This window comes from Laetiporus sulphureus, assembly GCF_001632365.1.
Source record: "Laetiporus sulphureus 93-53 unplaced genomic scaffold LAESUscaffold_6, whole genome shotgun sequence".
Lineage (NCBI taxonomy): Eukaryota > Fungi > Basidiomycota > Agaricomycetes > Polyporales > Laetiporaceae > Laetiporus > Laetiporus sulphureus.
In genome coordinates, this window is record NW_024468515.1 from 496,597 (window position 1) to 521,821 (window position 25,225).

The window sequence follows — 25,225 nt, forward strand, 5'->3', positions numbered from 1 at the left end:
CATTGCTTCTAGATGAGATGATATTACTGTATAAGTTAGGCTTACCTAATACCAGCGCTACTTGTCACATGTGTGGATATCACGTGATATGTCACGTGACTAGACTTGGACCTTCGGGGCGCCTAGGACTGTTAGTACTTCACGTACTGGTTCGTTCCTTTCTGGACAGCCTAGCGCTGATGTCATGTGATGTCCTAGTCACGTGCAGAGTGAAGAACGTGAAAATCTGTGACAGTACTCAATGCTACTGGCCATATGGGGGAAGAAGCATTTAGGTAAGGATTGTGAATAACAGAAAGCTTACCGATTGAGCTCATTTTCAATCAGTCAAGATTTTAAAATTTCTGAGCATAGCAAATCAAATATCATGAGCATAATATGATAATATAGCTATTGGACTGCTGAAAGCAGTGGCATGACTACATAATCTACAGTCATGCTACCATAACTTTCTCTAGCTGGATGATGACTTACTTTAACAACTGGAGTACATGAATATGTCAGTGATATGTGATCATATTTAGAGAACCTAACAGCTTGTACATTTGAACAACTGGTTAAGTGTCACATGTACAAGCCCCACTTTCGGTCTCATCAGCAAAAAAAGCAGAACATCTATGTATCTAGGCAGGTGAAATTGAAAATATATATAAGTGCTTATAACCTAGGCTGAAATGGCCAGATAGCACCTGATAATGCTTAATAAGGTAACACCAGTCTGATATGACTGGGCAAGTAGTTGAAAGATCAGAGGATGTTTGTTGTTCAAGCCAAGTTGTGATGATCAGGTCAAAGAACTGAACATCTTACTGGATGGCATTATCAGAGTTAAGGTAGACAGATCAGTGTTTAGCTAACTGCTTCAGTTCATATAAATGACTTAGGATAAACTAAAGAGGAATTACACTTAACAGAAAGAATGTATGAGAAATAAATGCCAAGTCATGAGCCCAACATGATAAAATTGATAAAGCTCAGCATGCAAATCTTAGAGCTCAAGCACTTCAAAAGGTCATGTAAATGGTACATCATACTAGTATGTAGTAGATAATTTGTGCAAATTCATGTACACAATTGGTGAGGCAAAATCACAGATGGTAAAAATATCAAAGAAAAAGTTCACATCTTTTACGCATCTTCACTGTCAATTTGTGATAAAAGTATTTAAAATATTTTTAACATCTTTTGTTGTGAAAGATGATGAAAACACTGAAAGGAGATTGCATGAAATATTAATAATGATTTCTTCAATCATTTTACAATCTTTCATACAAAGCTATGATAAAAAGTTTTAAAATCTTTTTTCACTCTTTTTTAATCAAAGATAATGGAAATATTGTGACTATGTCACACTCTTGTTTTCATATACTAAGCTAGTACTAAGCTATACTAGTACTATAGTCAGAAAAGTAATATTAAGATTGTAATGTTAGCAGTATGCTAATACTAAGATTTAAATGCTAGTACTATGCTAGTACTATGCTAGTATTAAGGTCTGAAGATTAGTACTCAGCTAGTACTAAGGTCTGCAGATTAGTAATAAGGTTTGAAGGTTAGTACTATGCTAGCACTAAGCTAGTGCTAAAGTCCAAATGTTAGTACTATGCTATCACGGAAACGGACCATATTTCCTATGAACCAATACCTAATGGACGAGTAACCACTTCGCCAAAAGGCTGGCAATGATAAGCTTGGCTTATCACTTGGTTCTGACTATATATGCAGTGCAACTGCAGGTTTTACATGTCACGTGTGGTTTATTCTGTGACATTACCCCCTGTTCAAGAATCCTCGTCCCGAGGGTATATAGTACCACCCCAATCCTAGCTTAGACTGGCTAATCCGGCATTATTGGATTGAAAGTCAGGGATTCAAATTTGTGGTTGTGGCGACTCAACCTCTGAGAGATGCTTTTGTGACTAACTTGCATGCACTGGGACATGACTGACTCGCACGATTCGGCATCTTTAGCCTATTCGTGACTAACTTGCACGGCCTTTATAACTGTGTCTAACTTGCACAAAGTATTGCCAGTTCTCAGACTTGAACCGGTGACCCCGTAAAGCTTATCATTTTATCACGGAAACGGACCATATTTCCTATGAACCAATACCTAATGGACGAGTAACCACTTCGCCAAAAGGCTGGCAATGATAAGCTTGGCTTATCACTTGGTTTCGACTATATATGCAGTGCAACTGCAGGTTTTACATGTCACGTGTGGTTTATTCTGTGACAAGTACACCCACCATGTATTACAGTACATCTGTACATCTAAACATTAGGAAGTTGCACTCATCTCTGAATATATCTGATACATATACCACATGTACTTGGTGTGGAAGACAGAACTATGAAAATTTTGTATTTGGTGAGAGAGTCACACAAAAGTATATATGGTTGAGCAGGGTCGTTCTCTTATGTCTGTACAAAATAAGTTTTGAAACATTCAATATGGTTGCAAGAGCACATTTTCTTTAAGACTATGATGCAAAGCTTGGCGTCTCATAAGCACACATGTGAGTGCATATGTGGTAGTAATGAAGTGATCACATTTACAGGAAGGTAAATTTTTCATAGCACTAAATGACGCTACAGATCATGTGATATGTCAGTCTCAAATGATCTGTCGTGTGGCCTACCTGGTGCCACAAGGACAGACAAGGTTTCAATGATTTTTGTTTATAACAATTGATATGTCACCCATGAACGGAGTATGCATGAGGGTGGGTTGATCTAGCAAAAGAGTACATTCTTGCTCCTTGTTGATGGAAATATTGTGAAAGCGGTGTCTGCGCTGAATCTGGGATCAATTGTATTCAAGACAGGCATATTCCACACTCACCCGGTGCCACATATTCACTACGTGATACCACATCAAACGCTAGTGATCGGGTTTGTGCAAGCACAGCTTGTGGGCTCTCCATGGCGAACCTTCCGGCCGTATCCAACCTGTACGCAGTTATCAGATTATAAATATGTAGAACGTGAACGCATATTACATAGGCAGCCTAAGAAGCCTCACACAAAGCCTGTATTGTCCTCGCTGCCTGACGCTGACGTCTGGAAAGAGGAAATATATGCCCTGCTTCCCTTGGAGATTCTGCAGGATATGAGGAGAGGAGACAAGGCTTCCGTACAATCGACTGTGTTGCGAGACAAATTGGCCTCTTGAGTCAGCGTCTCCAGAAATAGGGTCCTCATTGTTGAGCAGAGACAAATGTGCGACAAGGAAGGGAAGGTCCGTTTCGCTTGCATCTTGATCAATAACACGTGGTGAGATATTTGCGAACGTTTGCTCACTCGACACTAGTCCTCTCTGTGTCACCTGTGATCTGCAGTTTGACGATGGGCGGGGGCGCGACAGGAAGTCTGCTGAGGGTCGCATCACCACACTCAGCGACTCTAACGGGATGCTGCACAATTTCCAAAGCATAGGATCTAATCATTCGTCAACTCAACTAAAACAGCTCTGACGGTTGATTTGCTTACCGTGACATTCCAGCGCACGACGAAGGCGATGCTTTCGCCATCGGGGATCTTGAAGCGCAAGGATACACGCGATCTGAATAGCGTCCCGAGCTATTTCGTATAACCAGTGCTGTCTGATGAGCGAGAGTTCCACGGGTGCAAGGTTGTGAATCGCGAGAAGATGGGACCGGATAGTAGCGATGGTCATCGGCAATAGATAGCGGTGAGTTCGCCGCAAGTTGCGAGCTAAAATCATAATTGATTCGTTGCGGATGCGAGGTTATGGAGGCTGGCTTGCGGACTAACGCCGTGTACTCCTGACTAGGTTCTGAACGTCAACTTACTCATTATGGAGAACTGAGCGCACCTCCTGCTTTTGATGACGTTTACAACCTTCGCGTACAGTCGGCCCTTGACTGGGAAGCGCAAAGACGTCTGGCAAGCCTTGCGGCATCAGGCCAGACGCATCCTCGCCTTCGCATACTAGTCGTCCAGTCATTGCGTGGCAGACTTCAAGATTGCGACAGCGACAACGATGTCAATCATTCCTCGAGTCTTGAGTCTTAGGCGGATACGCCGGCCGAGACTTTCGGTACTGGAGGCGTGAGACGGGTCTACAAGACAATAGCGTGTGTGCGCTTGAGGTTTGCGCGTCATAAATACCGTGGAATGGGAAGCGCACGCAATCCTCTTCCCGTAACTTATCAGACATTTCAAAATTTCCTGCGCAAGAGCTGATATGGCTCGAGATGGAACAAAGAAGATAGGAAAAGTTGATTTAACTCACCTTTATCCCAGATGATCGAGGTTGACAATGTGGCTGCCGGCGATGAAACACGACTTTAACTCGAAGGAGACAGAAGGGGCATTAAATCATGGTACCTATTTTACACAAACATATCAGACATTCCGCTTCACCACGCTCCAAAGACCCGCCAGGGAGGAGATGAATGCCGCTGCAGCGAGAGCAGGCTTCACGCCAGCTAGCAAGATTGAGCGCAGCGTTAATTGTCTTGATCTGGTGAAGTTGATAATATATGATACGCACCTGTAGACTTATATAGTGCGCCGGTAAGACCGCCTGCCGCCATACTACCCAACGTGTCATGTTTGCCTCTCGCGCTGTCGATGATAGAATTTATACTGTTATAGACAAGCGCTGATGACTATCGGTCAGAACAATAAGGATGTAGCTCGGCGGAAACTGACCCAACACTCCCGCCGAGTTGCCTATGAAAGTCCCTCTTCGCGTCACGGAGTTCAAAATGCTATTGATTCGCAATCTGGCATTCGACACTGCAAGCGGCCTTTTCGCTCCTTCGCGCAAACCCCACACCCCACCCACGGCGAGACCTGTAAAAGCGGTAATGGTGAGCATGTGATGATGCAAGACAATAAGAGAGACCATCAACGATAAGGTGAGAAGAGCGGATCGACGAATGGGGATCAAATGACGGCCGTATGCTGAGAAGACAACTAAAAAGGCGACATGAAGAACGTATGACATACCACCTAAGTACATGGTTCCGGTACCATAACTCAAATCGTCACTCCAGCCTCTGGAGGGTATTGCGGTGCCAGAACCGGGAAGCTCGCTTGTTTTGTCATCTTCCAGCAAGAGATAATCCAACTTATCCTCTATTCCGGCCAATGGATGCAGTTTGGTAGGATCGAAAGCACCGAGAAGGAGATCAGAAGCGGTTACGGCACTGTCGGGAGGTGCCGGCGAGCCCTCACTCCGAGTGAAGGTAGCATTCCGGAGTGTTTCGGTAGGATCCCCCACCGAGCTGCTAGAGGAGTCCATAGTGTGGGCGAGCACGGATACAGTGTCGTTTGGATGAGCCAGTGGCCGTGAAACAACTTCTGCCACAAACTTTTGGTCACATGGTCGAACTGATCGCATCTACGATCCTGTGTTCACAGTGGCGCAGAGTTCGTTCCACCATGCCATCGTCGACAAACTTCCATATTCCATTTTGCTTTCCTGTCTATGGGCTCTGCTAGATTGCTACTTAGAAGCTGTTTATTCCTTTTCATTCCTTTTCGATGAATCGTTATTCGCTAGAAACAACGACAGCTGAGTCGTTGAGAACGTTCCCATCTCATCGGTTCTAATTCCTCGTCAGTAAACCTATTCTAACACTTCATCGCAGCAGAGATGAGGTTCTGGCAGCCCAGTTATAGGATTTTTCTCACAAGTTGCTAGCAGAGGATTGCTGGCGAACTCCGCTTTGCGCCTATGTTCACTAGCGACATAGAGTAAAACGCGCCGTTGAGCTTTCTCCGTCAATCTGCCGCTCTTGGTGTGTTGTTATTCTGGGCATTCTGAATTGCGTCCTTCTCTTCTAAGAACTACATTAGGATTAGCGACTGTGCAGGCGAGACTCTGTGATGTTCGAACCGCATATTCCTCGAGTTCGAGCAACACCACCAAGGCTAATATTCTAGGTGTTTCTGATTGCGCCTACCATTAAGCTGCGTATCTTTTACTGTACAGCCCGACCGTCGAGTCGGGAAGCAGAATGTGGACATGCCGGTGACATTCTCGTCATTCCACCAACATAACATCGCCGGACCCTGGTTCGTTCCAGGAGGGAGGACACCATTCTCGGGCATCATCGCTTTCCAACGCACGTTCATCCAGTACATGCGCGGCCTGCTCACATGAGGCAACCAGCTCGCCCCACATCTATCGCACCATATGCCTCCCTTTCCTCCCTGCGGATCCTCAGGACTGCCCTTTTCAGCGTGCATGGAGGTTGGCTGTCCGTGGCCTTGAACATGTGCCAGCAATGCTGCATACCGACGAGAGCTGGAACGCCTTGACGCTGCCACGTTGTTCTATCATGCTAGGCTCCTCGACGATCGCATTAATAAAGCAGTTGCTACCGCGAGTTATTTTCTCTTTCGAGACCCGACTGGCTGCTTCTTGTATGTACGAATACGTGGACAGAGTGTCGATTTTTCTTCCTGAATGCAGGCACTTAATACAGTGCCGTTGTCCCCCTCAAACAGAAGATGCACATTCCTCCATGATGCATGACTGGCTGCTTCTTCCGAATACTGACTGGCATATATTGAGAATTCGTATGCTCCGGCTCTCGAAACTAACATGCTTCACTCTCGTGGCGAGTTGCCGCATGTTTGCCCGTCGCCATATGGCGCCTGGATGTACGCAGGATTAATATATTGGTCATTCAATATGTATGATGTCGAGGGGACAAACTTCGTGCTGCGTACATTCCTAACGTTAAACCCTTGCTTCAGCACAGCCCTCCAGCCATCTCGCATCCATGTATCCCAACGCTGAGCAAACGTACGTGGCTCTAATGTACAGAGCCTCGAGCTATTATGCCACTTGGGATCCGATAAGGCCCATAACCGTACGTCTGACGCATCTCCTCTGCCATCAGTGGTACTGAAATGCAACACTCTCGCCATTTCTCCTTTCGTGCACCACACACAGCTTGGAGATTATGGTTACATACGAAACAACTACTCCTTCGAGAAGGAGGGGAACATATTCAATGACAGGCTCGCTGAGGAATTCGATATCAGTATTGTTGATGGAGGGGAGGACAGCGAACGATGGATCGTGTCAGTGGCAACCAAGGAGCAGACGCTGAGTGTCAATATGTAAGGATAGGCTTCTCGTACTGAATGAAGAGATTATTCACCTGGTGAGTCCGTCTGCAGCGGCGTACCGAAGGCGACAATCAAGAAATCGTTCTCAATCACTAGGAGCTGCGGCGCGATTTTGGCTATGTTACGACCGCGCCACCAGAGCCTGACAGGACCGCTCAGAGACCTCATATATTCTACTGCCTTCACCGACGAACGGGTCCTTGTCTCGGAGGTCTACAGTTGTTCATCCTATGCTCGGCTCCTCGTTCCGCGCCAAAAGGGTTCCGTGGAGATCAGCCTGGATATCACGGAGTCACAGGCTCATATCCTCCATGGCACGGTTGAGGGTAAATGGCGTACAAGTGCTGAAAGTGGCGACTTCAAGTTCCTACACGAGCGCGAACAAGCAGATTACAAGGCGCGGCCGCTCGTTAGGCTCCTCGGCCGCTCCCGTGGCAGATGGGGCAAGAAGAGGCCAGTGGAGACACTACCACCGCCTGCATGGAGGCGTATCGCCATGCGGCATGTCCGTGGATGTGGTTTGGATGAGGGCTTCGATGGAGAAGAGAGTGATTATGATGATGTTATGCTGTAGCCGCTATCCTGAAACTCGTATAGCATACCCATATGTCTTGATCACTGTATACCTATGTTGCATGTTTACGCCGACAGGTTTAAAGCCAAGGCGTGGCCCGGTCTCATTCAATATATGTAATAGTACTTAGCAGTCTTAGATATACAGCACCGGTTATCGTAGTATGGATTGGCTCCGGTGAGCTAGGGCATTGCGTCTTCAGAGTCACTGCAGCACACGGCTGCATGTGTTGTGAACATGAAATTTAAACTGCGTTGAAGCATAAAGCAAATATAGTCGGCATACTATGCTAGCTCAGCAGCTACGAATAATTTGACAGGCCCTTCGTCTGAAGCTTTGCCAAATGACCCGGCCTAACACATGCTTCCATTCAGCCGAGAATAATGCCACATGGGCGAGTAGCAACTTTTAATGTCCCATTCTATCAAAACGCCAGTCTCGACGAAGGCATGCGAGATTAACGATCTGCTAAGAAGGGGCGAACCGTGAGGTCGTTAATTTTGCCGCGTCGTTTAACGCCCCAGCACTATCAAAGGTATGCGGGAAGTAGATATACGCGGCAGGAAGATGGAGGAATGTCGGTCATGCGTTGCCCGGCCAAAGACATGATACGAATACGCATTCAACAGATGGACGATGAAGAGCAGGACGGAGCAAATGGAAATGAAAATTTGCCGCACACGCTTACGTAAACTAATCCCACAGAAAAGTGGCGGGTGGCCCAGCTGGTTTGAACTGTATGACCGACACCATGTTGCCCACGTCATAAAACGGGTACGGATGTTACCTCAATCATCGGAGGAGGCAATAGGTTCTTCTCGCGGACGTCCTTCCGGACTCGCCACTTTCAATAGTCTATGCTGGTAATTCTCCCACGCCGCGATTAGCTGCGAGGATTGAGATGAATGGTAACCTCACGACAATGGGGAAACCACCCTCACCTGCTTTTGCCTCGAGATCATTCCCTCTAAGAATGCCTCAAGAGAACTCTTGAAGTCTTCTATTCGTTCATACTCGAAGCGCGCGACTTCTGCCTTGACCAACCTAGACACCTGATCGAAATCCTGCTTCGCGTCCATAGCACGCCTTTCCGCCTGGCGAGAAAACCAATAGCGAGACCATCAGTATCTCGCGAAGGCAGTTTTAACTGCGGTATGCTCACGTCAGCAACTAGAGATAACGATCGGCTCAGTTGGTCTGAGGGCAGCTTGCCCTGGGCACGATTTGTCTCATGAGTCTGCTTTACGCGCTTGAGATAACCGTCCGTCGACTGCCATGTATGATACGTGCGGATGCGGGAGTTGAACGCGTTCTATTAGAAATCTATTATTCACTTCCGCCGACTGCTGTATTCTCTGATCAGCTTACCCGCACTGAGTTGATAAGCCGAGCATATTCATCCACTGGCACGAAGTTTCTAGTCATAAGCCAATGTCAAAATGCTGACAACGTACCTGTCGCCATGATGGTCACTACATCCTCTTGTGATTGTGTGCTGTGTGATTCCTGCGCTTTCTGCTCCACTTCTGCCAACCCCGCGAAAGCCGACGAGAGCTGTGGGCCGACATCAGAGGCCGACAATTCTGATATCGCTTGCGCGAACTCTCTCGTAGCTGCTGACAGCTCTGTTTTGCAATACGAATATATAAGAAATGCGGATCGGTCAATGGGCAATACAGTCACGGAAAGAGCTGCCAGCGAACCTGACCGATGCTTTGCGACAAGATCGATGGCTTTGACAAGCCCTTTGAGTTGCAATTCTAAACTGTCGAGATATGCCTTTTGTTTATCAAACCACTGCAAGGAAGCTGAAGGAGCCATTCAGAATTACGTCGATGAAGAAGAGTCACCTCGTCAGTTTCATGGAACCTGGGGCCAGCGAGCGACTGCCCAATGCTCGCCATCAAGCCGCCCTTCTCCTGCGCGAGTTCCGCTTTACGTTGTTTGATCTATAATGTCGGATGACACATTAATGCCACACGTTTAGCTTCGTGATGTGGTGGCAACTTACATCCAAAGCAAACGTATCGCTCTCAAGGAACATCTTCAGATCCGGATCCCTCTGCAGGATGGGATGGCTTGCGATCTTCTGGATACACTTCTCGAGTGCGAAACGCCGCTGTTGTACGAAGTTTTCGTCAAACCTCCGATAAGGATTCTTCTCAGGAACTGGAGGCACGACTACGCCGGGATTGTTCAGCGAAAGAGTCTCGTACAACCATAGGAAGTCGGAATAACGACGAAGGACGGAGAACGAAGACTTCTTGAACATCGGGGATGTCGTCTGTGAATGGCTGAGTGCACTGATCAATCCAAGACAATTGAACACTTAACCTTGGTATGTACCGTATACATGGTGTATGGTCTAATGGGATCGCCTACCTTCTGGGGGTCGTCGACGGTTATGGCGAACACCGCTTGTAAGCCCGTGTCGATCATGGTCGTTGAGGAGGGCCCGGTCTGAAAGTCCCGATTGTACAATTAGCATTTGTCAATATAGCGTTGCAACCACGTACACCTTGAAAAGAAGGCACTCGACTTGAGGACAGTTTCGCGGACTGCAGTATCGGTCGATCATCGTCAGAGGAGTCAGAGTCGTCTCTGTTACGAGCCGAGCTTGACGGACGACGAGAAGGGCCGAATGGGCTTCCCGGCCAACCGTTAAAACTCTCCCTGCCGATGGCGAGCCCTGCAAAGGATCCCTCTAACCCTCCAGGCATCGAAGAGCCGAGTGGATTGTTGTATACTGGTTGTGGATGAATTATGGGCTGTGGTGCAGCAGCGTTTGAGCTAGACGGCTCGGATTTATGCCTGTGGAATGTACTGTAGGTAGGTGGAGCAGTCGCGAGTGGGGCAGGAGAGGCGGGTATCTCTTGGGAAAGAAGCAATGGTGGGGGAGAAGGACTCCGAGGAGGCTGCGACTCTTCATGCTGTGGTGCATTCTCAAAACCATCGGGAATGCTCTCGTGGAAACCAGGCGAAGCGAGGGTTCCTGGCGTCTGGGGCTCTCCTTGCGATTCCTCAGGAGATGCAGCGTGTTCATCGTCGTGCAGCCTGTCGTGTGTAGGAATAGTGTAATGGAACCCATCGGCGTCGCCAAAGCTGGCGGTGTCGGTCCCATGGACAGCGCCGCTGGCGATAAAGCGGGCATCATGCTCGTCGGCGAGCACGGTGGATGACTCGCCGAAGCTGGCCCACGGATCTGGCGAACTTGACCGAGCCTTGACAAAAGGGTCCTCGAATGGATTCTTCATCACGTCCTGGGACTTGAGGAGCTCTGCGAATTCATCCATGTCTGATTCGTGTTGGCGAGCTTGATGACAGCTGTGTAGTCCGTTTCGTCGTCAGAGCCAACTTTAACAAACCTGCAGGATCTGTCGTGAAGCTCGAGGTCGCCGCAGACAGATAGCAGACCTACAGGAATACGCGCCAGATGTCTCGAGTTGTTCACTTCACGACAAGTCCACTGCGCTTGCAGTCGCGCACCTATATCTCACGTGATGAGATGCACGTTCCCGCGATTTGATGGCATCGCGGCGGGGCGGGTGAGTCGCGGAACCATGCGACCGCATCCTCAGTCGGTCTGCAGCAATTTCGGAACCCAAGTTTCAAATTTCAGTAAGTACATGTATTCGACGGTAGCGTGAGACGAGCGGCGAAGTGAAACATGGTGGTGACGCCAGTGCAAGCCACATTTACGCATCCTGGCACAGCATATATAACGGGGTAGTTTTATTTTCATGCGTCCTGACATCACCTACTTCCACGGACTATCCCCCCGATTACGGTGACAGTGCCGACCCACCAAGTCTACCGCAGGAATAAATGCATATGCGTAGTTACGGTACTTGGTTCGTTGCCACTGACGTATTCGTAGCTGTTTCTGCCGACATCGCCATCAAAGCCGCGGCGTTACGATACGGAACGGATGTTAATGAATCACGGATCCTGCCGGCAGTTCATATGATATGGTCCGTAGGGCGCGTCATAGAGTCCGACGCTTAAATCTGTCTTCGCGTTGAGACGAAGACGCTGCCAAGTTGATGAGCGCGCCAAGTCTCGCTCGAGCGTTCACAAAGGCCACATCATTCCGAGGACAATGATTGTCTTTGAAGAAACAATCAAATCGGCTGGGGGCCTTAGCGACGACAGAGTGTAAGCAAACATACTAAGGAAGGCTTTCTAACGCGCGCCGGCACAGTTCACTGGCAGAAAATGCACCGGGAGAACCGAAGAGCCCAGAATGAAGTGGAATGTTGAGGTCACAGGATATCAAAGCTTTGATATGGCGCGGTCTGGAGGATGGAGCGCACAAGGAAGGCAGTTCTGACTCCGAACCTACCCGGGCGGGAACACCGTCGAGGTCGCTCCCGCCACAGATCGAGACACCGCCGACGGCGCGATAGCGCGCAAGCCGAACTGTTTAAAAGTCAGCGTTCTGAAAACATCGGGTAGGACATACCATCATGAAGCACATATCGCTGCACATCTCGCCGCCGTCCTCACCGCCCTCGCCGTCGAAGCCCCTCCCCCGGAGCGACATAGGGAGCGCGCCGTCGCGGGGAGTGCGCAAGATTGTGAAGAATGCTCTCTCCCGCAGCTTCCGCCACATTTCCCATATCGGGCACCATCCCAACCCCGCGGCCATCACCGGAATCGACCGTCACGCCACCATCGCGGCAGCAGCAGCAACAACAACCACCACTGCTCGCTACTCTCCCGACGACCCCCTCCTCGACGTTGGCGACGTCTTCGACGCTCTTGCTATCCCCATCTCCCTCCCGCTTACTCCCAAGAACAAGTCCTCCTCTGATACCATGTCCTCGAATCCCTCTAGCGCTGGCGGCCAGGAAATACCCAAATCCACCACACTGGCCGTCGCAGCTGTCGAGGTCGCACACGATGTTCAGTCAGCTTGTAGCAGTCGAACCCCTCTTTCATCGCCTCTCGCATCGCCTCTCGTATCTGAAGGCGCTCTTCCTCCTACTTCGTTGCCTGTGAATGCAGGTGTTGATCATGCTGCTCATCCGTCATCTGACGAGAGGTTCCCGCACGAAGCAGCAGAAACACCTCTCAGTGTGGCGCAGCCGACATCGTCCAAAGACAAACATCTGGAGGAGGATGTTCATCCAGAGGATGCCACGACAGGTACGGTGACCTCAGCGGCAGCCGCGGAAAACGATGCGCATCCCGAAGCCCAAGTAGAGAGGATTGAAGAGCAGCCTACGCTAGACAGTCCTCAATTCGACGCGGCAGAGCCTGGCACCGAGGCACGGGACAGCGTTGGTGACTCCCCCGTCCCAGACGCTCCCGAAACGTTCTTCGACGACGAGCCTGAGGAGGCTTCAGTATCGGAGCCAGATGAAGAAGTATTGGATGAAACAGTGCCTTCTGGCTTGCACGTCGAGCAGGCACGCGAGCCTGTGCTCGCGTTGGCGGAGGACGTGTCCCTTGCTCAATCTTCAGAACAGCCAGCTTCCGTACCCGTGGCAAAACAGCCGGCTTCTCCGCCTGCTGCAGAAAAGCCTGTCCCGCCGCCGCCAACAACAGTTGAGGACGACGACGAAGACGACGAAGAACCCGAGTTGTATCTCCCCGGACTGACGCTCCCTACAATGTTCCTTCCTATTCCCAACGTACGCGCCCCGCTCTTCCACTCTCTCAATTGGTGGCTGCCACAACGCTCTATTTATAATCCCTGTACCATTAGACAGATCCATTGAGTACGTTATTGATCAAATATATCCCACCGGAAAGACGGCCAGTGCGGGACGTCAGTGGCAACTGGCAGGGCGCCGATTTTAACATGCTCGTCGTAAGTAATAAGCTGAGAGCTGCCGCGACGCCCAGAGTCTTGATGTGCTGTGCAGATGACGAACAGTTGGCGAGCACTGGCAAAAATGGCGCGAGATCGCCTTGTTGATTCCAACCCGGATGAACTGGATCTCGTACTCTCGGTAAGAGGAAACGCTTGCTCGATTACATTGTGCTGAGAACGCATAAGCTCTGGTACTTGCGACTGTCGTGCCTCGCGCGCTTGAGACTCTTTAATCAGACGTCTGCGGAATGCACGAGCCTCTTCACCGTGTTAAGCAATGTCAAGCCACAGTCTGCTCGGCAGTGGCTCTTCGAGAAGAAAGTTCCGTTCGAGCTCGAGGTGCTCTATGCTAGATTGAGGTACTGGGCGGGCGACCACATGGGATACTTGGATGCCCTGTCCGTCCTGCTGAGAGATTGCAAGCTCAAGGCACGCAAGGCAAGCGAAAAATCCGACACCGTTGGCTCCGGCATGTGGCAGGAGCGAGGTGCGAGAGTATGTCTCATCATCGCCTCTCAACTAGTCGAGATGAAAGTATGTCCGCTGCACACTGCGGCTGTTTGCATTGTTAAATGATCATAGGACTTCTCCGCCGCGGCCAAACTTCTGGAGCCGCTATGTAAACAACCCGGGAATGTAACGTCGCCGCACGTTCAGTCCGCGGTAGGAAGGATATATCTGCTGGGCGGGTATATTAGCATGGCGTCCAAGCATTTCGCGGAGGTCTCTCGGGATGTAACTGCAGACCCCGTCCTGAAGGCCATGAACGACGCTATGCTCGCCTGTGCGAATGGCGACTGGACGAAGGCTTCGAATGATCTCAACCAAATTTTGACTGCCGATCCTGAGCACTTTGTCGTGAGTACTGTATTAGACGTCATCAAATCATTGAAGAGTTATTCGTGTGCGTAGGCGGTCAATAACCTCGCGGTCGCGTTTCTGAGTCAGGGGCGAATTCAAGATGTAAGTCTGTTGTTGCTCACGGATTCAACAAATGATGTCATGGCCACTGCTCAGGGTATTCGGTTACTTGAAGAGACGATCAAGATCTCTCCTTCCTCCGCACTCGCCACTGAGCCGCTTCTGTTTAACCTCTGTGAGTGTGTCACTGGCAGCTGTGGCTGCATTCTATCTTAATGAATACCCTTATTGCAGCTACGATGTACGAGCTTCGCTCGACAGCAGGGGCGGATAAGAAGCGCAATCTCCTTATTGAGGTCGCTCAATGGGCTGGCGATGGGTTACGTACGACGTGCCTCAAGATGCCGTCAACTTGATCGAGCCATCATGACCGGGAGGCACGCGAACGTGCTGCTTTGGCACGGTGAGATCTCGAGCGTTGTGTACCGCGCGTTTCATATCCTAATATTCGCTATGTCCGTCGTGGAAGCCGCACTCCAATGGCAGTTAGCTAGCTGCTAAATGTCTCTAGATGTGTACATATTTTCTGGTAGTTTGTCTGTATTCTATCAATGATACGAACGGCAAATGACCCGTGACATAGCTTCACAAACGGCGTCTCGCCTAGGCTTTGGGATAAATCTCCTTTTTTGAGTGAGGGGAGGACAGGAGGTATAAGGTAAAAACAGGAGATTCGAGAAGTCGTCAAAGAGGCTTCATCCACTCTCGAGTCATCTTCCTGAGATCGGCCACGGCCTCCACGAAGTTGCTGTGGCGATCCAGGCTCGTAACGTCTAGATTACATGCAACTCGATACCGGAGCAGTCCATGCGTCGTGAGTTGATTCAGGAGGAGTTATCGATACATTCGCGATATTCATTCCACTCGAATAAATTCTATGAACCAATTCCCAATCTGACTATGGGCAGCGGCCCTTTCTGTGTGCAGTGCTTGAGATGCATAGGCGATTTCACGTCTAGGAAAAGCACAGGAGCGACCTAGCGCGACGGTGAACAGTGTCTTCAACGCAACACTCGCCGCGTGGGATTCAATTCTCTATAAGCGCCGGCATATATCTCCCGATGTGGTAGCTACACTTCCCCCGTCCGCGACTTGGCCGCACTTCGAGCGCGTGTCAACGGCCAGTTGATAAACCCTTCCTCTAGCTGCAATGTCTTCGCGAAATATAAGGGGTTTCCATGAACTCCCTGCGAACCCGACTTGGCTCGAGTTTCCTCGGTCAGACGGATCTCCCAATCGCCTACCCGCCAATACTACGCGCATCGTTGAAGACGGTCAGGTCAATTTCATGCGTCCTGTACCCATTGATGAGGGATCAGCTATTGGTTGGCGTATGGGAGCTGGAAAAGAAGTAGCAGTCAGGATGAATTTGCCCAGTACGTCGAGATTGCAATGGGTGCCAAAGGAGCTGACGGGACGCGTATCAACGTTGTATTAGAAGGAGTCAACTATGTATTCAAAGACTGGCCATACGGCTATGCGATGTATGATCACAACAAGGGCCCTGCCGATAATCCGCGGCATGATATATACCTTTGCGGTAGGCCTCTTCTCATCTATATTCCTCCTATGCTCAGTTACGCAGGCTCGATCAGCGTGAACCGATTTCGCTCCATCAACGAATTCATCCCGCACGCTCTCTGGTTGATGCAGGATGCCACCATGAACCGCGCGAATTGCAAGTGCAAATACTGTACTAAACAACCGCAGCGTATAATCACAGACACGCTTCAACTCCCAAGCGTCAAACGTGCACCTTCTCAGCACATCTCAACACGCTCTGTCCGGCCTTCGCGTCGATTTCGTGAACCCCGTATAGTCAAAAAGCCGTACGCGGCGATTCGGAAGGCTCCAAAACCCATCAGGCAGCTTACCGGGCCCTCACAATCTATAGTTCCTGAACGTGACTCGGACATCCGAGCATTGCTTTCAGGCAGCGAATTGGCAGCGCCAAGGTGGCACAGGAAAGGTGAACTTGTATGGTGTTTCCTGGATTCTCCGATTCGAGGTGAGGGCGAGAGGGACAGTATTCACTTCTGGCCCGGCACGGTGGAAGATGTAAACGTCCGAACCAAAGCGATACCGAAAGATGTCACACAAGATGCCCAGCGATTCGACCAGGTAGACGTCGATATGACACTCCTGTATGAACAGGAATCGGAGGCGGAAGCACCTAGAGCAGGATACAATAGGCAGCCTTTGTTTTCCTCGGTCGATGCCTCGAGCCACCTCTCTTCCGCACGAAATCAGCCTGGGCAGGAATCTGAGCCAGCGACAGAACAGAGCTCGGATGTACCATGGGAAGTGCGCCAGTGGAACGTCTACACGGTGAAACTGCTGGCAATCACCCACAGTTATGTCGGAACTGACACCCAAGTCTTGCCATATCTCGCGTATGCACCTCCACATGAGCTGGTCCATCGTATGCGCAGCGAATTGCTTGACTTCATGCGGGAAGTGCCAGTGCAGGATATGGATGGCGACATGTCGAAGATATTTCCCTTCAATCCCGTGGCTGCTCCGACCGACTCTCCTGTTTCTGATGGAAGACGCTTCAGGGAGGCAGTCGCTCCGTTCACGCTCGCCATCCAGATAGCATCGACTCTATCGCATTTTTGGGCGCCTACGGACGAGTATGAATTCCAGTTCGAGAAGCCGAGTGCATTATCTGCGCCTCCTCCTCCTCCTCCCCCTCCTTCGCAGCTTGCTCCACCCAGCGCATCTACTGCTCCAGCATCCAGTGCGTCTAACGCCCCGGCTACCCTACATTCCCTCATAATGCAGTCCATGACGAACAATGCTACCGAATTGAGTGCGCGAGCCAGCGCGCAGACGGTGCCTTCATCAGTAATTGGCGCACACGATCCCGGTATGTCCTCTGAAGGATCACACTCCGTCAAAGCAGCGACGTTAGAGCAAGCATCCCATCCGTCAGGAGCTTCTGTCACCCAACAACGTTTCCAAGGACTGTGGTGGGGCGCGGAACACATCTGGCAAGATGAACTTCTTCGGCTGAAACTATCACGCCACCAATTTGCACCTCAGGGCACCGAAGAGTTCGTCCCGCCTTCGGGACCGTCTTCATCTACCTTGGAGCAGATGCGCGACAATGGCTTTGCCGATGTCGTTGACGAGGCTATGATAGGTGCAGCGTACAAGGGGCTCTTCTTGCGATTGGAAGGTCTGTTTACTGTTGACGTTCCAACGGCCGATGGCTCCGGCGGCTTCACCAAGGAGTGCAGAGCTTGCGGGACCGTATATGAGCTTGCCGATGATGATTGGGAAGAGCCGGCTGCATCTAATGCATCAGTGGATGCACCGGCAGAACAGGAAATAGGAAAAGGAAAAGGAAAAGAAAAGGCTCATGAAGGTGAACGTGCGATGCACGGCTTCCCAGGGTCAATATCAAGCCATTCCGGTGTTCCTGGTTTAGCACTCTCACCAGGATCAGCTCCGATGAGGCGTGTCCCGTTGCCCGATCTACACTCTATCATCCCAGTCGAAGAGACCGCAGCGACAATCATTTCGCAGCCGGCGCCAAGCGCAATTGCAGTCGCAAAGGAACGCGATACCAACACGCAGCTCGCTCATCCAGTATTGACCACACCGTTCCGTTTACCTGATCCACCAAAGGGGTTCAAGTTCCGTCCCATCCACCCTCCTGGCTGTGAGGTGGTGATTGCTCTCACCTTTATCAGCGGACGATATTATCCACACCTGTTCCGACACCCCTTGATGGTGCCTCTGATCGAAAGAGCAGCTACTGCATCTGGAGGGCTATGGGAGAACCGACATCTGTGGGCCATGGAAGGTCTGCTCGCAGGAGTCTATCAGTCTATGGAGACCAGGAAATGGCAAAAGTCTCGAACGGCCATGTTGAAAGAAGCTGATCAGGAAGCACGAGCTCACTTCGCTGCGCTTTGGGAAGAATGCAGGAGAGAGAGGGAGGAGCAAGAGCGACCTATGGATGGAGAGAACAATCCAACACATAGTGTCCATGATAAGCTCATGGACATTGACAGAGCTTAGCTATGATCTTCAATTTCCAGATGTAGGGTTTGCTTGGTCGATTACATGGGTTCGTTCGAAGTCGACAAACGGCTGCTGCAACTTCGTTCCAGAATAAGGTGTACACTCATCATCTATCAAAAATGTGGATGCTTATGGGATGAATAAGGCACGAACGAGCGTAGTGGACTAACATAGGTTGAGGATTATACTGAACGAGTACGAAATAAGCCGGCGTAAACCACCATATCAACAACCCAACTGAACCTCTCGGAGCATTTGGTCAGGTCTGCCGACTAAGAACGTACTGACGTAGATCTTGCCATCCTGCACATCGTGGCACCAGTCAGAATGGACTCAATGCATACTTAAGCACAATGAGGGACATACCTCCACCGACACGGCACATCACCTTCTTGGTCGGGCCCTTGGCGCCCGGACGCGCGAGCGTCGTCAACTTACAGGCAACAACCTTTCGTACTAACGGGCCTGTAAAGGCATATTGCGCACGAATTTCCTCATTCTCCTTGGGTGTGCCCTTTAGAGGTGGATCCAGACGCTCGATTACCAAGTTATGCGCAAGCGAGTTCGCCACAGCAGCGATCTCTGCATCAAGAGGATCCTTCAAGCTGACAGGTATGTATTCGTGAACGGGATTGCCCTCGCCAGACCTATCCAAGCTCGGTGTGGCAGCCCCGGCACGGCTTGGAGGACGAGAAACACCGCTCGGTGTGCGTGGGTGCATTGACTCGCGGAAACTCGACGGCGGAAGTCTATTGGAAATAAGGGATGCCCTCGGCGTCCTCATTGTGGTCGGTAAGCCTTCGGATCTACGTGATCGAAGGGCGGGACTCGAGAATGACATAGAGCTATCAGGGCGGTAGTGCGACATGGCAGAGGATGGGCGTGACGCGGACGAAACGTGAACACTGGGGACGGGAATCATAGAGCGACTGGGAGGACGGGCAGGAATAGTGGAGCCCCCAGGTGTCTGAGGGCGCGCCATTGAAGATGAGGTTGCCTTGTGCAACGAGGAAGCAAGGTCATCCAGACCACAAATGGGGTCCGACGGTGAAGTTGAGATCGAGTGGATGTGAGACCGCATAGGCGTGGGGATGTGGCTTGGGGTCTTAGGCCGTGTACGCGGAGAAAGCGGCTCGGACGGCATGCTGACCTGCGAACGAGAAGGCGGACGAACAGACAACGGTTGACCGGAAATTTGTGAACGAGCTCGAGAAGGAGGGCGGGGCATAGAAACAGGCGGATTGGATGGTGCAGTGGAGGCGGAGGATGTGACCGGAGACCACGGCCTCGAAGAGGCCATGGAACTGCGGGACGCACTCCTGTTACTGTTCGGATATTGTGTATGATTCGGGAGAACATCTTCAGAATATCGATACAAAATCGAAAGTGATGGTCGAGCAGGAGATTGTTTCACCGTCGCCGAACGCTCGTCAGACTCAACCTTAGTAGAGTTGTTCCATGCTGGTCGGAACTTCAATGTGGAACCCGTATCCAACCTTTCTAGCTTTCTGTTAGACGGCGATGTGTCTGGCGTGAGGCTTTGCGTGTGTTTGTGAGAAGGCGTCGACGGGATGGGTGGCTGGCTGCCCGTAAAGTTCATCACTGACGCCCGATGCTTCAAAGTATGCATCCCTTCGCCCTCGGAGAGCACGCGTTTGCTAATACGCAGAGGTGATAGTTCAGATTCCGGAGATTGAGAGGGCCCATGTGACTTCAATTTGTGAGCAAGCTTGCGGAAGGGAGACAGCGACCGTGATAAGGCGTCCGAGCTCAGGGAACGCTCCAATGATGCCCAAGAGCCATTCATGGAAGGCGTTGCGAGGAGCCCATTCGAGGTTCTGAACGCTGACGGCGCGGCAGATGTATGAGACCCTGCATCGCTGGAGCTTCCAGAGAGTGTCCCATCATTAGTCAACATTCGCCTGACCGCGTCGAGCTCCTTGTCGATACGTGTTATTCTCTCTCTTAGGTTCTTCCAACGCTGGGTAGACTCCGCATGTCTTCGCAGGCATTCGCCGTTCTTCGTAACGCGATCCTGAACGCCTTTATCAAGTATGGACAGAACCTTCGTCGTAGATGACATATAGTGTCTGGTCGTTATGATCAGATTGTTATGCACAACACACAATGCGCCAACGGTAAGCCTTACTTCTTTCTCGCCTCGTACGACTCCACAGCAGCGTTGAATGTCTCGTAAGTCAATGGCTTCTCTGAGGAGAGAGACGACGTTGACGCGGACGGTGAAATTGGTTCCTCTATGCCATGCCGTTGAACTCTCCATACGAGCTCCTAGTAATGCTATGAGTATTCAGTCAACGTTGCGCCAAGGTCATCAGCTCACCTGACAATTGTTCACAGCCTTCTCTAAACTAGACATCATCCCGTTTGCTTGGTCTGTGACAGTTCTGAACACCGTCAACCACTTATCCTCCTTCAGCTCATCGCGTAGCACTTGGATGTCCTGTTGCAATGCTTCCCACTCCGCCATCATGTCAGCGTGCTTATGCAGAATCATCGCATTCTCTGTAGACTGGCGGCCGTTCTGAGAGCTCTCTAGCAGAGGCGTGAGCGTTTCATTAACTGACCGGATGCTTGCAGAGGCAGCCCGAACACGTTCATCTAAAACGCCGAGTGACTGGTCAATCAGCTTCGTCGCGCTCGATGAGTCGTCCGGATCTTGCGATTTGTGGCGCAACTCTTGAATTTCTGTGAAAAGGACGCAGTCAAATTGTGGCATACATTATGCCGTTGAATGAAGCAGCTGAACGTACCGAACATACGCGTCTGGATGTCTGACATACTATATGACAGTTCTGTGATGCGCGACGAGGCAGCGAGCACATGCAGGTCTCTAGCAATCATTGTTAGTTCTGTTTCGTTCATACTAACAATAGACGCACTCGCAGCTTTTTCGCTGTTCCTCATTCCGAAGGGTTGAATGCTTTGCAGTGATCGTATACTCTGCACTGTCTGTCAATCATTGCTGGAGATACATACCTCGACTTGGGCTTACCCTTGTCTGCAGGCGGTGGCGGCAACGATTTCTCAGAATAAGACGAGCCAGGATCATATGCAGGGACTGGTGGTGTTACATTGTTCAGACTATTCTGTGATGGTGACGAGAGTATGCTAGAAGACCGAGAAGAAGATATCCTGAGAGAAACCATGAGAACGAGCGAGGCGGCGACAGCACGAGCGACGTTTGGGTATCAAAGGATGAGCGTCGACTAGAGAGGGAGGCGATCTTTCGCTGAGAGGATCCGCCGGGTCTCGGATCGCTAGAGAGATGCGGGGTATAAGCAATGCGGTTGAGAGCAGACACGACGGATCCTCCCGGCCTCAATGACCAGGTGGGGCTCAGTTTGAAGGAGAATGACAAGAATTTGTGGCGAAATGCGAAGATATCAACAGGCCGATGACAAGTGCCGCAGGTGGCGGGCGAGATGGGTTCAAGTCGAGAGCCTTCGCGGGCGCCTTCATCCCGACATCCATCCCGAACATTTATAGTCCGAATTGTCAAGGTTCCCCGTCCTGTTGTAGGCTTGACCTGGAGGCAAAGATGAGGACGACGGAATGGACATTTGCCAGGTATTTCGCGATCACACCGTTCGCCATTCTCACTCTGTCTAATTATTATCCCGGCATGACGCCGTGGGCCGTCTAGATTCTGTGTCAAGTTACTTTTCTAAAGCCGAGCGGAAATTTAGAATAGATTGAGACGGCATGACCTGTGATGGTGGCGTTCCTGACCGCAAAACAGAATATATATCAGTCTCAATATCATCGACACTGTGATCATGGCTACGCCATCAATGGTGAACCGTGTGGTTGTAAGCCCAAAGCATTTTTGGCCGTTAGCAGCAGCTGAATATATACAGAAGCGGATGCCGCTCTCTCTTCTCTCTCCTCCCCTCCTCTCTCTCTCCCAATAAAACTATTTCACTTTCTTCCTCCCACAGTCCAACTAAACGACAACCGCGGCAAAGTGGCCCTTCGGAATCCAAAACGTTTTAGATGTTCTTGTTGGAATGTTTGGAAGTCACAGTCACTCACAGTCTCGCCCGACTTTGGTCTCTTTTTTAACCGCATTATCAGTTCTTCATAGCACACGACAAGATCTCCTTCCGCGACGAGCCCGAATCTGTTCCTCTACTTCACCCGTCCTGGGCCATCTACGAATCCCAGATCCCCTACGAAATGCCATTACTGCAGTCATAGCGGGCGAAGCTCTTAGTGCTGTCATTCAGCCGCCGAATTCGAACTCAATCTTCCTTGCGATGCGCCATCCTTTATTTGAGGACTTCTTGTTGGAATCTGGGTGCGGAGCGCAGATGTGAGAGGCCCCGGTGCGACCTGCGCCACCGGCGTGGGAGAGTAGTAGCGCGCGTGTATATAATAGGGCACGGCTACAATGGGACGGGCCATCGGTTTGGCCCCGTGAAGCCATCTTCTAGAGAGCGGGCGACTCCCGAACTCCTGACCGCGCAGCGGGCTGGCTGGGAAACTCAACACTTCTCAGAGCTGAAAGGCAGGCTCAAGGTCTACAAGACCCCGCAGGAGGATGTCTGTCTCATAGGCCAGAGAAACCTTGGAGTGAATGTTGCCGCTATAAATCCCAGCGTTCAAATCATATGAGCTCTGTCACTTTGATGCGCAGCTCATCATGGATCTGTAAAGTGAACATTGACTTTCAAATCATCAGCACCGGTCAATGCTCATTGCTGACGTTCCGCAGTCTTGCGAGCTACGCTGTCATACTTGCGGCAATTCATCTGATCTCCCTGGTTCGTGTTCAGTCGGTCCATGCATGCTCACTTGCCGTTTATTAGTAGTCGGTATTGAGACGTTATCCCATGGACCATCGTGTTTGATACAAGTCGGTCTACGCATATAGTGATTAGTCTCGTCGCGGTACAGCAAATATTACAAGATGTCCTGCGAACCCATAAATTTCAGCATTCTCTGAGACGTTTCCTCCGCTCCATTGAAATCAACGCTCACCGTTCTGCGGTCACTGTAGCCCTTAGCAATTTTACATGATAAATGGGATGCTGATCGAGAGCGACGTGAGTGTAGCCTGATCAATGACTCAGCACTCAGTACTCAGTACTCGTTCAACCGTTGAAATGTCAATATTGGCAGGGCGTCGGCAGACTTTACGATAAAAAAGTTGGCGACGAGCGAGCGCCGAGCCTTGTCATCAACTTCCACCATTTTGAAGATTAAACAGTGTCGCCACAATCGCTCTCAGTGACCGAACACCGACGCTGTGCGTGCCGATGTGAACAATCTTGTCCATCGAATCGTGAATCATGTCCATGAAACGATCACATTACACGCTGCAGCCGCAGCTGAAGTGCATTTCAGTTGACGGAATAATACATTCCCAGAGCTCATATCAAACATCTCTCTTCCTGTCATACGATCGCACCTTCGAGAACCAAAATGGCCGCTCGTGTTTGAGCGCAAGCGGCGTCGTCTCTCCGCTCTCGATGTCCACGCTATCATATGCACGGAAATCGAGACGGTTCCACCGGCCGAGTGGGCGCGAGCGGAGGTCGAGCGTCATTTGGAACGCATACCGAGCGCGTGAATCCATCGACGGGTGCGGGTCAGTCAGCGAGGTGACGTGCACCGTTGTGCCGGATAGGTGCCAGTTGCCGATGAAGAGGCCCTGTCGAACCGTATGCGCGTGAGATCGTCAGCGAGGGAATGGCACAGCATACCTTCATGTGCAGCGTTGGTTTGAGTACGGGTATGATCTGCTGCGGCGGCATTTCCTCATTGGCGAGAAGGGAAAGAACTTGCCCATTCGGATAGAACCGTCTGCGACAGATACATCAACGTCCATGATTCTATGGCATGTACAGGAAATTCAGACTCACAGATAGCGGTGGTATGTGATCAAGTGACTGACCTGTTCATGTCTGTCCTTCAGCTAACCTCGTCTATCAACCTGCAAGCAGACATACGTTCACCCACGCGTTCTCGCTAGCCCCGGCTCGGCTGTAGTACATCATTCATATCAGCAGTGTAAGATTAAGGGCTGAACTGTGCGTACATGTAATGGCACACTGCAATATACACGCCGTCCCATCGGACACGAGGGTGTTCGATGAATAACCGCCTGTAGTCTGATGAGTATTGCAGCACCAGCACGGTCAGGTCCTCCTCATCGGATATTTGTGGAGGTCTGTAATGAGTTCGCACAAGGTCTCTGTAAAAGCGCTTTCAGTCGAACCGCACAGGCTCAGCAAACCATATGCACGCGCACCTCCATATGCTTATGTCCAATGAGACCACACGAGCCTTACGATTGACCAGAGCGAAACGCTCCAGAGTCGTGATATTAAGACACCGAAGAATATGCACAAGCAGCTCGTTCGGCAATCTCTGTAGAGGCGTTGCTTGCTTCTCGTCCTCAGGCTCAAAAGCCAAGTCCTGCGGCCAACTCGCTAAAATGCTCGCCAGCATTCCGTTCGTCACCGATCCCCCAGCATCCCGCACTGCTATCGAGCGTAGGTCCAGCGCATTTATGCCCTCCGCGAGCACGTCAACGCTCGAGCCTCTCTCCGCCGCCTTGTGACGCTTCTCCGCACGCGACGCGTGCTCGAGCTGCGTCTCAACCTTGTGATAAGCGCGATCGACATTTGAGTCAATGCGAAAGGCGGAGCGGTATAACTGGAGTGCCTCGTTGAGGTTGCCCTGCTGCTCGCACTGTACCGCGCGGCGGTATACGTCCACCGCTCTGCCAAGGGTCCTGC

At 50.7% G+C, this 25,225-nt stretch overlaps 9 protein-coding genes across 9 annotated transcripts; 4 read left to right on the forward strand and 5 right to left on the reverse strand.

Moving 5' to 3' along the window:
* Nucleotides 1-2,534: 2,534 nt before the first annotated feature.
* Nucleotides 2,535-3,781, reverse strand: LAESUDRAFT_694503 (uncharacterized protein). Its single transcript, XM_040906203.1, has 5 exons — nt 3,493-3,781; nt 3,304-3,441; nt 3,003-3,251; nt 2,846-2,952; nt 2,535-2,797 (listed from the first exon to the last, which is right to left on the reverse strand). Exons 1-5 carry the CDS (start codon nt 3,531-3,533, stop codon nt 2,700-2,702), a joined length of 633 nt encoding a protein of 210 aa, XP_040767721.1. The 5' UTR covers nt 3,534-3,781; the 3' UTR covers nt 2,535-2,699.
* A 590-nt stretch (nt 3,782-4,371) lies between these two features.
* On the reverse strand, nt 4,372-5,275 carry LAESUDRAFT_735013 (Tim17-domain-containing protein; the record flags this gene model as incomplete). The annotated part of the gene is made up of 4 exons (XM_040910558.1): nt 4,372-4,454; nt 4,520-4,630; nt 4,681-4,824; nt 4,981-5,275. The coding sequence occupies 4 exons, from the start codon at nt 5,273-5,275 to the stop codon at nt 4,372-4,374; spliced, it is 633 nt and encodes a 210-aa protein (XP_040767722.1).
* A 1,270-nt stretch (nt 5,276-6,545) lies between these two features.
* Nucleotides 6,546-7,883, forward strand: LAESUDRAFT_722126 (uncharacterized protein). The gene is made up of 3 exons (XM_040908142.1): nt 6,546-6,854; nt 6,938-7,107; nt 7,168-7,883. Exons 1-3 carry the CDS (start codon nt 6,765-6,767, stop codon nt 7,688-7,690), a joined length of 783 nt encoding a protein of 260 aa, XP_040767723.1. The 5' UTR covers nt 6,546-6,764; the 3' UTR covers nt 7,691-7,883.
* Nucleotides 7,884-8,581: 698 nt separating this feature from the next.
* LAESUDRAFT_796653 (Vps5-domain-containing protein) lies at nt 8,582-10,153 on the reverse strand. The gene is made up of 8 exons (XM_040913977.1): nt 10,025-10,153; nt 9,702-9,974; nt 9,522-9,639; nt 9,394-9,498; nt 9,145-9,315; nt 9,059-9,093; nt 8,853-9,002; nt 8,582-8,784 (listed from the first exon to the last, which is right to left on the reverse strand). Exons 1-8 carry the CDS (start codon nt 10,127-10,129, stop codon nt 8,605-8,607), a joined length of 1,137 nt encoding a protein of 378 aa, XP_040767724.1. The 5' UTR covers nt 10,130-10,153; the 3' UTR covers nt 8,582-8,604.
* A 1,781-nt stretch (nt 10,154-11,934) lies between these two features.
* LAESUDRAFT_722128 (uncharacterized protein) lies at nt 11,935-15,006 on the forward strand. Its single transcript, XM_040908143.1, has 8 exons — nt 11,935-13,326; nt 13,401-13,505; nt 13,561-13,647; nt 13,695-14,042; nt 14,091-14,366; nt 14,421-14,471; nt 14,526-14,604; nt 14,664-15,006. Exons 1-8 carry the CDS (start codon nt 12,157-12,159, stop codon nt 14,783-14,785), a joined length of 2,238 nt encoding a protein of 745 aa, XP_040767725.1. The 5' UTR covers nt 11,935-12,156; the 3' UTR covers nt 14,786-15,006.
* A 573-nt stretch (nt 15,007-15,579) lies between these two features.
* LAESUDRAFT_645510 (uncharacterized protein) lies at nt 15,580-18,458 on the forward strand (the record flags this gene model as incomplete). Its single annotated transcript, XM_040903917.1, has 3 exons — nt 15,580-15,805; nt 15,868-15,969; nt 16,015-18,458. 3 exons carry the CDS (start codon nt 15,580-15,582, stop codon nt 18,456-18,458), a joined length of 2,772 nt encoding a protein of 923 aa, XP_040767726.1.
* A 262-nt stretch (nt 18,459-18,720) lies between these two features.
* Nucleotides 18,721-21,323, reverse strand: LAESUDRAFT_645459 (uncharacterized protein; the record flags this gene model as incomplete). Its single annotated transcript, XM_040903916.1, has 5 exons — nt 18,721-18,764; nt 18,828-20,551; nt 20,611-20,750; nt 20,803-21,167; nt 21,233-21,323. 5 exons carry the CDS (start codon nt 21,321-21,323, stop codon nt 18,721-18,723), a joined length of 2,364 nt encoding a protein of 787 aa, XP_040767727.1.
* Nucleotides 21,324-23,000: 1,677 nt separating this feature from the next.
* LAESUDRAFT_468090 (uncharacterized protein) lies at nt 23,001-23,337 on the forward strand. The gene has a single exon (XM_040902583.1). It carries the CDS (start codon nt 23,093-23,095, stop codon nt 23,288-23,290), a length of 198 nt encoding a protein of 65 aa, XP_040767728.1. The 5' UTR covers nt 23,001-23,092; the 3' UTR covers nt 23,291-23,337.
* A 324-nt stretch (nt 23,338-23,661) lies between these two features.
* LAESUDRAFT_711829 (uncharacterized protein) lies at nt 23,662-24,935 on the reverse strand (the record flags this gene model as incomplete). Its single annotated transcript, XM_040906872.1, has 7 exons — nt 23,662-23,751; nt 23,893-24,135; nt 24,188-24,287; nt 24,347-24,378; nt 24,434-24,467; nt 24,523-24,654; nt 24,736-24,935. The coding sequence occupies 7 exons, from the start codon at nt 24,933-24,935 to the stop codon at nt 23,662-23,664; spliced, it is 831 nt and encodes a 276-aa protein (XP_040767729.1).
* Between the last annotated feature and the right edge of the window lie 290 nt (nt 24,936-25,225).